General features: G+C 42.9%; 1 protein-coding gene across 3 annotated transcripts; it reads left to right on the top strand.

Moving 5' to 3' along the window:
- The first annotated feature begins 167 nt into the window (after nucleotides 1-167).
- VGLL1 (vestigial like family member 1) lies at nucleotides 168-12,460 on the top strand. 3 transcript variants are annotated; one of them, XR_006283616.1, is made up of 5 exons: nucleotides 168-899; nucleotides 5,948-6,177; nucleotides 6,936-7,352; nucleotides 8,377-11,131; nucleotides 12,214-12,460. XR_006283616.1 is itself a non-coding variant. In XM_007068660.4 (4 exons), the coding sequence occupies exons 1-4, from the start codon at nucleotides 5,967-5,969 to the stop codon at nucleotides 12,252-12,254; spliced, it is 729 nt and encodes a 242-aa protein (XP_007068722.2). In that variant the 5' UTR covers nucleotides 3,089-5,966; the 3' UTR covers nucleotides 12,255-12,460. The 3 variants fall into 3 exon arrangements, 2 of the variants coding, with proteins under 2 accessions (XP_007068722.2, XP_043377976.1); XM_007068660.4 differs by lacking the exon at nucleotides 168-899 and having other exon boundaries at nucleotides 3,089-6,177; nucleotides 11,072-11,131; XM_043522041.1 differs by lacking the exons at nucleotides 168-899; nucleotides 8,377-11,131 and having other exon boundaries at nucleotides 3,089-6,177.
- Nucleotides 12,461-12,749: the final 289 nt, after the last annotated feature.

Genomic DNA, 12,749 nt, shown 5'->3' with positions numbered 1-12,749 from the left:
TTGATAAGACAGCATGAATGAATATTTATAACTTGTGGTTGCACAGTAATTTTAATGCATGTGTACATATATACTGATATTTTAGAGCCAGACTTTGTATCTCTGGTAAGGTTACTTTACAATACTATGTATTTTTTCTCTCAGTACTATAAAAGATTCTGAAGATGGATGGCCAGACTGAAACCAAACTTCATTCCACCCTGTCATATTGCAGTTTCTGCTGGATAACTCGCATCAAGATGACAGGGTAGAAAGTGTTTAGGACAGAGAAAGTTAAGCAAGCAACTTAACTATTGTATTCTGTTGAACAGATGCTTTTTGTTGTACCCACATACATGGCTATAGCCATCACTTCAGTAGGACCAGAAAACAGAGGGATATAAGGTCGGGTAGGAGAAAGGGAAAATGGAAAATAGGGCATCTGGGGGTGGCACCTAAGCAACCTTTCCTCTTCAATGTTGAATACAATCTATGTAAATGACTTCAAGTATGTCTGACCTTTTGTAGGAAGGTAACATTTTTGACCCTGGTCATGTACCCAGTGGTTCTTTGCCACGTTTCTTTTTAGTAGGAACTGTTCTTCAATGCAGATATTGTCTCCTTGATTGTGTACACATTGTGAACAAAATCCTATTTTTAAAAGCCTATTTTCCTCATTCCTGAAACCTCCTAACCCGGTTGACTTGTTGGAGTGCATTTCATGCATTCTTAGTAACAAGGTTGAAGGAAACGCCTAGTTCAGTCACAGCTAGGGAGTTCATGCACACTCCCTGCATTCTGCTGCAAAGTGCACATGTCCATGCTGGGAAAGGATCACAGACTTCACTGAATGCCACAGCATGACTGTTCAGAGTGTTGATAGTCTCCCAGTGTGGATCAACTGAAGGCAGTAAAATAAGGTAAGAGAATCCTGTCATGGTATCAGTCCTCTTACATTATCTTCTCCACATTTATTTGGTAAAGGGTGAGGCTTTTTCACTGAACTGTTTGCATGCTGCTTGGAAAAACAGTGAGAAAAAGGAGAATTTTTTTCCAGGCAGTTCTGAATCTCTGGGCAGCAGGGAACAGAGGACAAAATTGCTCTGTGAGACGCTGTCTGTTTGAGAACCAGCGCAGAACTTTGTCATCTGCAGCAACTCTGATCATTCGGGTTCATAGGGACTTGCTAGCTAACACCTTTGCTCTCCAAGAGCAAATGAACTTTATACAACCAGAAGGTGGGAATGGACGACAGGGGATGGATCACTTGATGATTACCTGTTCCTTCCCTCTGGGGCACCTCCACTGGCCACTGTCAGAAGACAGGATACTGGGCTAGATGGACCTTTGGTCTGACTCAGTATGGCAGTTTTTATGTTCTTATCTGCACCAAGTCTCACCATAGTTGGGGGAGACTCTCTTTGAGGACCCATTTTAAGGCAATAAGTCTGTTTGTTTGTTTTTTTTTAAAAAAATCTTAAATCCTACCCTGTTTGTACTCTTCCACACTGAACCAATACATTCCTCTTAAACACATTTTGACAGTTGTTTGTGGTAGGTAAGCAAACTAGTGGCTTCCAGCTCTGTGACCATTTGCCCTGAAAGCAATGTATGCTACCTCTTTGCAGTCTTCCTGCCGGAGATGGAGGAGTGGGAAGTTAAGGTTGGGGTGGTTAACATACTGTACAGTGCTCCCAAATCTTGTACTGTCAACCTCCCTATCTCCCAAACCTTGTCCAAACAGTTCGTTCTAGGGGATGAGTAGATAGAGATAGAAATGATATCGGCCATGATTCTGTTGCCATAAGTTGGCTTAAAAAAAAGTCATGGTTTTAGGTGCTCAGATACCATGGGTATGAGCATGGTATGAAAAACTAGATAGATACTAATTATCTTCTCATAGTACTTTGTTGCATCTTGTCTAGTGCTGTAACTACGCAGCCCTTTTCACTAAGTGAGAGGAGTTGAAGATGCTCAGCAACTCATACTGGAAAAAAAAAGCCTGCCTGAGGATGCAATTTAAAGTCATGAATAGATTGAGGATGGTTAACTAGGGTGACCTAGGGACATTATCAGTGATTTGTAATGAAAGAAGTAGTCCTTTGGCCTGGAAATTGAATGCTTGCAAACTTAATGAACTTTTAACATGTGTAAGCACAAATAACGGAGGCAATCGTCTTGGAACAGGTGTTTTCAAAAGAGCATTCATTAGGGGGGAGTCCAATGACAGTGTGCTTGCCATCCCTCTAAAGGGGAGGCACGGAATAGATTTGACCCCTGCAAGTGCTCTGGCAGCAAGTGACCCTGAGCATGATCCCTTCCACTAGACTGAAAAAAAATCACCTGTGGACTCAGATGGAGAGAGACCCACTTAATGATTCATACTAGAATTTACATGATGCAGCTGCTCATGGGCCTGGGATTTCCCAAATCAAGGCAAAGTAAAAGCCACTGTTTCTTCACTAAGGTAAATCAGCTGTGCTGTTTGGGGCAGAGTATGAACAATGAGAGTGGAAAATCAAGTAGGAATAGTGTGCTTTTCTGGTGTTATTGGAGTCCAAGCTCTTTGAGGCATGAACCGTCCCATTTATTAATTTTTGTGATTGCATCTAGAGGCCTCAATCATGAAGCAGGACCCCTTTGTGCTAGGAAATGTGTATAAACATAAGGTGGTCTCAAAATTTTTAATTGCACCTAATTTTTAGTCTGAATATGTCTAGCTTTAACTTCCAGCCATTTGATTTCATTATGTCTTTCTGCTAGAGTCAGATCAGAAATTTAATTCCCACATAGGTATGTAAAGACTGATCAAGTCACCTCTTCAACTTTCTCCTTAATAAGATAAATACTGAGCTGCTTTAGTCTCACAGTAAGGCAGCTTTTCCAGACCTCATTATTGTATCTTTTCTAAACCCTTTCCAGTTTGTCAATGTCCTTTTTAAAGTGTGGACACCAGAATTGGACACACTATTCCATTATTACACAATTTGTAAGGAGAGTGATCACTTTAGATAAGCTATTACCAGCAGGGGAGTGAGGTGGGAGGAGGTATTGTTTCATGGTCTCTGTGTATATAATGTCTTCTGCAGTTTCCACAGTATGCATCCGATGAAGTGAGCTGTAGCTCACGAAAGCTTATGCTCAAATAAATTGGTTAGTCTCTAAGGTGCCACAAGTACTCCTTTTCTTTTTGCGAATACAGACTAACACGGCTGTTACTCTGAAACCTATTCCACCAAAGATTGCACCTATGCTGTATAGAGAGGTAATACCATCTCCCTACTGCCACTTGATATTCCTCTGGTTATGCATCCCTAGATCTTAGCTTTCTTAACTGCAGCACCATACTGGGAGCTCAAGTTGAGTTGGTTATCCACCAGCCTCCAAGTCTCTTCAGTATCACTTTCCAAAATACAGTCCCTTTGCTAATGATACACACTGAAACCGATGGCAAATTTAACCAGTGCTTACACCTATCCAGCAAAAGATTTTTTTTTTAAATGAGGGAAATGCTGGTCTCAGTTTGCCTAGTATGAATAAATATACTCCTATCAGTGCCTTGGAATGTCCACTATATGGTAATCAAAGGATTTCTCATATGGCAATTTATAAATAGTTAAAATAGCCTGCCTCTAATAGGGAAAAGCTTATATAGATAGGGGCATTCATTTGTGTGTGGCAAGATGTAATTTAATCCTGAGTCAGGATTTGAAAGTCTTTGGGAATTCCCTGATTTGGAATATCTGAGCTGGGCCAAGGCTTGTTTCCTCCCCCAAATGAAATAAATATAGCATCATCAGTTTGTGTTTGGTTTGTCACTTGATAGTCTAATATGAACGCGTAAGGAACTACGTTTCTAAGCTCCACTGAAGTAAGTGTCATAAGAGAACATAGTGTAGGGTTTTCCTTTCCCTCTCTGAGATAACATTCTTATGTTGATGGTAGCAAGACAATGGAGCCAGAGCCATTCTTTGAGATCTGTTCCTTAAAGGATCTCAAAGCATTTCCCAGACATTAGTGAATCAACTGTAATACCTCAGAGCAGAGTTGGTCAAAAAATTCAACACCACTTCCATTGCACAATGCTGTTCATCAGACTCAAGGTGTTTTGTGAGAATGTGTTAACTTTGACAGCATTTGAGGGAAAAATTCAAAGTGGAGTATTTAATTTAGACATTTCATTTTGACTTTAAAAAATTAACTTTATAAAATGAAGTTTAAAAAGTTTCAACCTTGTTGGCTAAAGTGTTTTGACAAGGTCATTTTAGAATTTTTGTGGAATATTTCAAGATTTGGCTTTGTCCTGATTTTGGAGGAAAATAAATTTCAGCATGTCTGAATTTCCTGGGGAACAGAAATTCCATTTTCTGACCTTCTCTGTGAGCTAGGAGAAGGTGATCTCCCATTTTATTAATGGAATAAGTGAAGCGACTTGCTTGAAGGTCACACAGTAAGTCAGTATTGCCAACCCTTGTGATTTCAGCTGGGAATAGAAGTTGTCTTGCCATGACTATGAGAAGCTTCAGCCCTGCCTGGAGCGAAAACCTCTTCTGATTAGTTGCCTTCCATATCTGCCCACCTTCTGGAGAAGAGTAGCCAGTCAGGACTGGTACAGGAATTAAGACAAAAAAAATTAAGTCTCACAATTTGGCCACCAAATTGTATGAGGTTGGTGGGGTTTGTTTTTTTAAAGTCTGACATTTCTGAATTTGGCATAGTCAGGGCTGAAGTTCCAGATAGCACAGAACTTTTGAGCTCACTTATTGCATCCATGCCACTTCCATTGACCTCTGTGGGAATTGTGTGCCTGCAAGAGACAATAAGGGGACCCCCATAGTTCTAATTTCCAGGTTCCCATGCTAAACACTAGACCATGCCATCTCTTGCAGAGGTGACAAAGAATAGCTCCTGTACTACAGTCTGTCCAGAGGTACTGGGGAACAATAACTGATGCCAAGCAGGCACTTGCCAGCACTGATTTTAAATGATAGAAAATGAGTAGAGTATGCCAAGCAAACAAATTTAACTTGCAGCTGTTCAGAGAATATAGACACACGTGGTCATAAATCTAGGGCTTCTGCAAATACTTCTGACGCTAGTATGGCATAGCTATTACCTTGTATCCATCTATTTGCTTGTGTGCCAGCAATATTTTTACTACATAAGCTTGAAAGTGCTATTTTAAACAAACATTGGAGTGTGTTGAGGATCCCTCAGGTGCACTCTTTGATCCTCAGGATAAATATTAATTTAACAACATTAAGGGTAACAGTCAAGTAGCTTCTGTAATGGTTCTGTGGCACCACCGTGAGACAGCATAGAGTGCCTGAGAGACAGGCACAGTGGTTGCTGGCTAAGACCATCTTAATACTATTTTTGCCAGCTTGGCCAGATGGACACCATTCCTTCCTAGAGCTGATGCCAATGGACCATCAGGCTCCCTTTTTGTGACTTGGAGAATACTGTGCAGGACACATGGAGTCTAGGCACAGTGCCTTCCAAAAGAGGACTGCTGAGTGAGTGAACAGCTCATGTCACTGGTTCCCTCCCACCTCACCCTTTCTTTCTGCCTTATTTGGGAGCTCCAGCCATTGATCACATGCATAGAAACTATGTAGCAGAGATAAATTTATCCATCCCCATACCAGCCTTTGCACCTATGGATTATAAAAAACTTACTGCAAGGACCAACCTGGCCAGTTGGCATCATTAAGCTCTTTTAATCCCTGTACAGATATCCATGTGTACCCATCAAATCTGAGCTAGCAACTATACACACAGGGTTTGTAGGTCCTTGTGCAAATTGGTGGGAAAAGGGTGAGTGTAGCAAACAGGAGCCCAGATACAGGATCTGACCCTGCTTCTACTGAAAGCGGTCCTTCAAGTCCTACGAGCTTCAGCGGGAAGACAATCAAACCCAACATTGGCAATACAATCTTGGTTCAGAAGTCCTTGTTTTTGTTCATAGGCACGGCTAGTTACTGAAGATGGAAGCAGAAAGGAAAAACTCTCCAACACTGAGTAAAAGCAAACAGCCTGTGAAAACAGAATGGGGGTCTCAGAGTGTTGTATTTACTTACTTTCAAGGGGACCTTAACAGTGTGATAGATGAACACTTTTCTAGAGCATTAAGCAATGCCAAGAACCCACAAGATCTGAGCACAAAGCACAAGAGTGAGGACGTTATCCTGAAGAATGGTGAGCAGTTTTCCATGAGTGTGTTTTTCAATGCAATGCTGCTGTTTAACTCACTAGAGAGCTATGCTGGGACATTTAGACACAGAGGACCAAATTATCACATTTAATTCTGATCAAGAGTGAAATCATTCTTTCAAAGCACTGATCTTGTACCTAGGATTTCATGGGTAAGCCATTGGGCCCACCTGTGTGGATCCCCAGTAAATCTCTGCATGGGCCCAAGTGCAGGATCGGGGCCCTACCTCATGAAGAAAGTCTCCAATGTATTACATCATTTTATATATTTTTTAAATTAAACTGGAGAGCGTTTGTCTTGCCATGACACAAGAAGCTCCAGCCCTCCACCCAAATTTCAGCCCTGTCTGCAGGGAAACCTCCTCTGATTGGCTACTCTTCCCCAGAAGGTGGGCAGTTAGGGAAGGTAGTTAATCAGGGCTGCTGCAGGATTTAAGAGAAAAAATTTCAGACATTGAGGAACCCGATGCCACCCACCCCTCAGGAAAAATGCCTGAGATGTTTCATATTCACAGTTAGAGGTGGTCGTGACTTTCTACGTTAGTCTATTCTAGTGTAGATTTGTTTTTTAAAACTAGTATTGTAGTAAATAAGCCAATTATTGTAAGTTTCCTTTTATGTAATCTGGATGAAATTTTGCAGCCCTTACTTAGGTAGAATTCCCATAAAAGTCAGTTGGAATTTGTCTTGGAAAAGTAAATAAAGACTTCAATAACGCTTCAAACACTTTTCTTTAAAACTAGATAGCCACATGTCTCCCCATCAGTGGAATTTCTCTTCTCATTGGACAAAGTCATATCAATCATCTCCTGCTACAAACCTATCAAATTCTGATCTGAATTTGTTGGCTGCTGCTACAGACCACCATCAGGCATCAGTTCTGCGGAATCCTCCTATTCAGCCTGCAGATTTGTGGCACTTCCCTTCGATAGCTAATCCAAGTCTTACTGATTCAGGATATCCTCGCTCCTTGCCTGACCCTCCTATGGTGCAGGGACCAATGTCTGACGGGAAATATGGTTCTCTTCTTGATTTTCTGCAACAGGAAAGGTGCCCAGCATCTAGCCAGGAATCTACCGTGAAGCAAAGCTCTAGCTCAGCCTGTATTACTGGATCAGCTAGGTTACAAAATATGAGTCAAAGTTTAACTCCCGGGGGAGGTAAGAAAATATTTACTATTCCTTTTACTGTGATTTGCCCTTGTAAATGAAAAATAAAAATCTATACCTGAAGGTGGTAAAAGCAGACTCATTCAGTCTAGCTCAGGGGTGGGCAAACTTTTTGGGCCAAGGGCTACGTCTGGGTGGGGAAATTGTATGCAGGGCCGGGGCAGGGGTTGCGGTGTGGTGTGCAGGAACGGGCTCAGGGCAAGGGATTGGGGCAGAGGAGGGCTGTGGGGTGTATGAGGGGGCTCAGAAGGGGTGCAGGATGCGGCAGGGGGCTCAGGGCAGGGAGTTGGGGGGCGGGATGCAGGAGGGGTTTGGCTGCGGCCTGGCGCCACTTACCTAAAGCGGCTCACACCAGGACCAGGGCAGGCTCCCTGCATGCCTGCCTTGGCCCCAAGCTGTGCCGCTCCAGGAAGCAGCTGGCACCATGTCCCTGTGCGGCCCCTGGGGGAGAGGGGGCACAGGGCTCCATGCACTGCCCTTGCCATGCCTGCAGGTACCACCCCCGAAGCTCCCGTTGGCTGGGAACGGGGAACCGCGGCCAATGGGAGCTGCGGGGGGCAGTAGAATCATAGAATATCAGGGTTGGGAGGGACCTCAGGAGGTCATCTAGTCCAACCCCCTGCTCAAAGCAGGACCATTCCCCAACTCCACAGATCCCTAAATGGCCCCCTCAAGGATTGAAGTCACAACCCTGGGTTTAGCAGGCCAATGCCCAAACCACTGAGCTATCCCAGTACCTGGAGGCAAGGGCAATGCACGGAGCCCTCTGCCCCCCTCCACCCGGGGTCCCAGGGATGTGGTGCTGGTGCAGGGCCTGTGGCACCACAGGGGGCAGTCCCACAGGCCAGATCCAAAGCCCTGAGAGGCCGGATCCAGCCCACGGGCGGTCGTTTGCCCACCCCTGGTCTAGCTTCTTTTTAATCCAGTTCATTCTGTAGCCTGATCAAATAATGAAACTATAAACCTTTCACATTTGTCTATTAATAATCACATACTTACTTATTGATTTTCACAGGTTCTTTCAAAAAAGCGGGCTATACAGAAGTTTCTCTCACAAAATTTCTCTCTTATTACAAGACTGACTTGATTTGCAAGAGAGAGATACGTATTCAGTTGACCCTTTACATAGAAACCCCATGTGTTTAGCACAATAAGCAATACACATTAATCAATATCACACCCCAATAATGTCCCTTTTATAGCAAGCTAAAATGATACAAGAGACAAGGTCATAAGTTAACAATTCAAAGCCCGTGGCTGGAAGTATTTTTAACGGAGCATCAATTATATGTACTGTAGTACTTGGGAATTGTGTATTGGCTGCATAGTGTAGCACCATAATTGTTTCCTCGAAAGTTTCTTGCATAGCTCTTTCCCCTCTGTTATGTTGAGGAGATACCAAATATATAAGTAAGCTATAATATATTCAGAACACACACAAATGATTGTGCGCCCCTACCTCTTAGATACCACTTTTCACCAGTAGACCCCAAAGTGGGTAACAAACAGCTGGGTGTGCGCTGGGTGCTCAGAGTCTGGCTATAAATGGAGTGGAATGTTTAGATATTATTTGAGCAATCTGACACTTGTGATTTCAGTTACTGTATATGGGGTATAATTAATGCTTATACAGCACCCATTAAAAAAATGTCCATGTGCCTAACTTTTTTCCCTTCCCCAGTTTCTGCTTGTTACAACAACAATTGGGGTAAAAGGCTGGTTCTTGAGCCATGCTTGTCTCCCAGCCAGACCCAGGAAATGGCACTAATATTCACTTCAAACACTACTGAATAAATATTTAACATGATGTTCAGTACACTCTATAGACAGGGTATAATTCACACTATGGCTATAACCGTTCCTTTCTGAAAGGGGTTAAGGTAGTCCAGGGGTTAAGACACTAGGATTTAGAAGACCTGGGTTCAAGTCCCTGCTCTGCCACAGCCTTCTTGTGACACCTTGGACAAGTCACTTAGTCTCTCTGTCCCTATCTGTAAAATGGGGTTGATAGCACTGCTACGCTCCCAGAGCGGACATGAGGATAAATACATGAAAGACACTGAGGCACTCCAATGCTATGGTGATGGGGGCCAGAGACGTATGACAGAACAGCTTCAGACAAACTCAGCCAACAGAGAAATCTGGTAGTTAGTTATTTGTAACATGGTTGCAACCATAGGTGATCCCATTCAGATAGGCACCAGTCACTGAACAAAAAGATGATCCCTGCCCTAAGGAGCTTAGTGACTAAAATTTACACCATTCAGGGACCCATGAGAGATGAGTTTAGTCCATTTTCCTAGCGCCCACGTCGCAAAATCAGCCACTGCAGTTGGGACTAATTGGCACCATTATTAGTCTGTCCCACCTAGGACTGAACAGACATGGACACTAAAGTTCTCCCCTTAATGTCCCTCCAGGCTAGGTTGGACACACTGGTGGGGATGCTGGCACTGCTGCTACCTATGCCATCCCTGTTCTCTGGGTTAATACAGGACTCCTCTAGCCAGGGCTGTCAACCTGGCCCTTTCTCCCCATTAATTTCACAAGAAAATGGTTTTTAAAACTCCTTAAAAGAGACACTGTGGAACATGTAGCACATCTAGTATGGGCCGGACAGCTGAATGTCCATAGCTGGAAGGGGCAATGATACATCAACATAGCAATTTAGAGTAGAAGGTGTTTTTAAAAATACCCAGCCATGAATATAAACAGGTGAACACTCTGCCTCCCATTTGCCTGGACAGGCTGCCATCCCAGCTCTGCTAAGGGTTCCAGCATTGCTAACGTTAGTGGAGCTGAAAAGGAGAAATGAGATTCTCAAGTCAGACTGCGGAGAGTCTTTGTTCTCAGACCGCAGATGGAACACGCAGTGTGGGTTTTTGCAACTGAGATTTTTTGCTTTAGGTCCATTAATAGATGGATTTAGCTTTGTGTTTACATTGCATGTGTCTTTCCTAGATTTCTCCTTGCAGGGTGTAATGTTTGCCATTGTTAATATTTGCAAATACGAAGTGATGTTCTTACTACATTAAAGATGTGCTCTGGACCTACAGGATTCTAATTAAGGCCTGGCAGTGTGGGTCTGGGTATTAAAGCCTATGGAACTCACTCTTGCGCTAACAGGAAGCATTTCATGAAGTCTGGGTGAGCAAGCATAGGACCAGGACAGAGAAGCAATACTGCTAACACCAGAGCTGGTTGAAACTTTAAAAATCAAAAGGTCAGGGAAAAACTGTTGGGGCGGGGGGAAAAGGTTGCCATTTTCCAACTACTGTCTTCCCTTTGACGATCTCACAAGGCTTTAATATGTTTGAAAAGCTTCTAACAGCCCTGTGAAGTACACCACTGTGCAGATGGGCAATCTACAGCACAGAAAAATGAAGTTACTTGCTCAAGTTCACACAGTGAGTCATTACAGCTCTGGGATGTGTGCAGCTCCTCCCCTGGCAGTCTATAATCAGGCCACAAGAATTCTTACTTCTAGTTCTTGGCTCTAACTGAGAGAGGATACTTCTCAATGCACTAGGGATGTTTTTCTAGAACTGCTAATGTTTACATTTATAAAAGCACATAATGCCATGCAATGGTCCTGCAACACCTGTGCCAAAAGCTGGGTTGCAAAAGCACAATGTTTCGTGTAAGCACTGCTGCCTGTGTGTTGTGTTGTGCCACTCCAGCTTATGACATTTTTTCCCCTTAAAATTAAGAAAGGAAAGCCAGCTCCTATCAAAGCCCAGGAAACCCCAGCATCAGCCTTGCCAGTTCAGGTAGGTAATGGAACCAGCAGTTCTTGCATGAATAAATCTTGACTCAAAAATATATTTGTCTTGACTTCTCACAAAGTTAAAGCTTCATTTCCTCTCTTGGTTTTGGACTTTGTTTTAGAATTATTTTTTTTAAATGAATACACAATGCTCTGATACAGTTACATTCATGGGGGGGGGGGGGGGAGGAGAAGGCATGGGGAGAACATGTAAATGATGGAGACTTTTACATCTCTGTTTATTGGCAAGTCTCCCCTCCCCTCCAACCGAGTTTCTATAACAGTGTCCCCTGCTAATTACCTGTAAGTGTTCATCTAGTGTGTTGACCACATTTCATATTCTCCGAAAGATACAAAAGATGAGACACTGGGCCTGATTCTGATCTCTCTTACCCTGGTATAAGTTGAGCATAGGTGCTAGAACTAGGGGTGCTACCACACCCCCTGGCTTGAAGAAGTTTCTATCATATCCAGGGTTTACAATTTGGTTCAATGGCTCTCAGCACCCCCCACTATACAAATTGTTCCAGCACCCCTGAAATCAAGTGCAATTCCACCGAAGTCAATGGAGTTACACCACTGTAAATGAACTTAGAATGAGCTCCCGTAATCTTCAACAAGGTATAGTTCCAGGTGTTACATGCTTCTAAGAATAGTCATGTTTCTTTGCGGAGATGGTGGTTTGCTATGCTAGTCGGGACACCTCATGTCTGTGTTTCTCAACTATCTACCTCTTGGGCAGATTTACTTTCATCCTACACAACTCTAGTGCTAGCTCATGTTTTTAGCAGAGATATTAGAACCACCACACCCTACAGCAGCGGTGATAGACAATGCTAGATCCTTCAGGCTTCCATTATTATTGCTTGTGTCTCACCTTAGCTCTTTGTCCCACATTTGGGAGGTTGTTCTGGTCACATGGCTTCTTTATACTTTCAGTGATGTGATTTATCTCGGAACTAAAATAGTCCCAATGAAATGACCGCCAGGTGCCAAAAAATAAAATTTCTTTAAAACATTTTAAGGATTCATGTATGTTCATGCTGTACTAGACACTGACTACTTTTATATTGCTGTATTTTTCAGGTGTCCAGTCTCACGATAGAAGACGAGACTTATACTTTTAGCCAATGGACGTTTCTGCTTTATGCCTGGAGAGTTCTTTCCATGAACTTTTATAATTTGCAGTTGTGAATCAGGAGGAAATAGACCACAGCTCTTCTGTGTTTTTTCACCAGCCAGTTGCATGTCTAAACATGCTAATATGCTATTTTGTAAATGAGAGTGATTTACATCTAAGTAAATAACTTCCAGCCTATGTGATTCTACCATAGTAGTTTGCCTTGTATAAATGAAATATATTTGACTAGAGAAGAGTTCCCCTTGGGCCCTCTAAGGACTCCTAGCACTTTAAAATCCCCCTACAGCCATTTGTTTACCATCATTTGGAAAGAATAACCATCTATTGCCATTATGGAGGGATGCATTCAATGCCACAAGCTTTCATGTCCTCATACTGGCAAGTTCCCTGACTTGGCAGCTGGATTTGAACTTGTTTAAAATAGCTCAAGTGAGTCTGCTTACAAGGGGACTGAAAATAAGAAACAAGTCAACATAACCAA

Source organism: Chelonia mydas, chromosome 9 (assembly GCF_015237465.2).
Source record: "Chelonia mydas isolate rCheMyd1 chromosome 9, rCheMyd1.pri.v2, whole genome shotgun sequence".
Lineage (NCBI taxonomy): Eukaryota > Metazoa > Chordata > Testudines > Cheloniidae > Chelonia > Chelonia mydas.
This window is presented reverse-complemented; position numbering and strand designations above follow the sequence as displayed.

Coding starts and splice junctions, on each gene's coding strand:
- VGLL1 (XM_007068660.4), top strand. CDS start 5,967: ATGGAAGCAGAAAGGAAAAACTCTCCAACACTGAGTAAAAGCAAACAG. Junction 6,178..6,935: donor GGACGTTATCCTGAAGAATG/GTGAGCAGTTTT, acceptor CTTTAAAACTAG/ATAGCCACATGTCTCCCCAT. Junction 11,132..12,213: donor CATCAGCCTTGCCAGTTCAG/GTAGGTAATGGA, acceptor TGTATTTTTCAG/GTGTCCAGTCTCACGATAGA.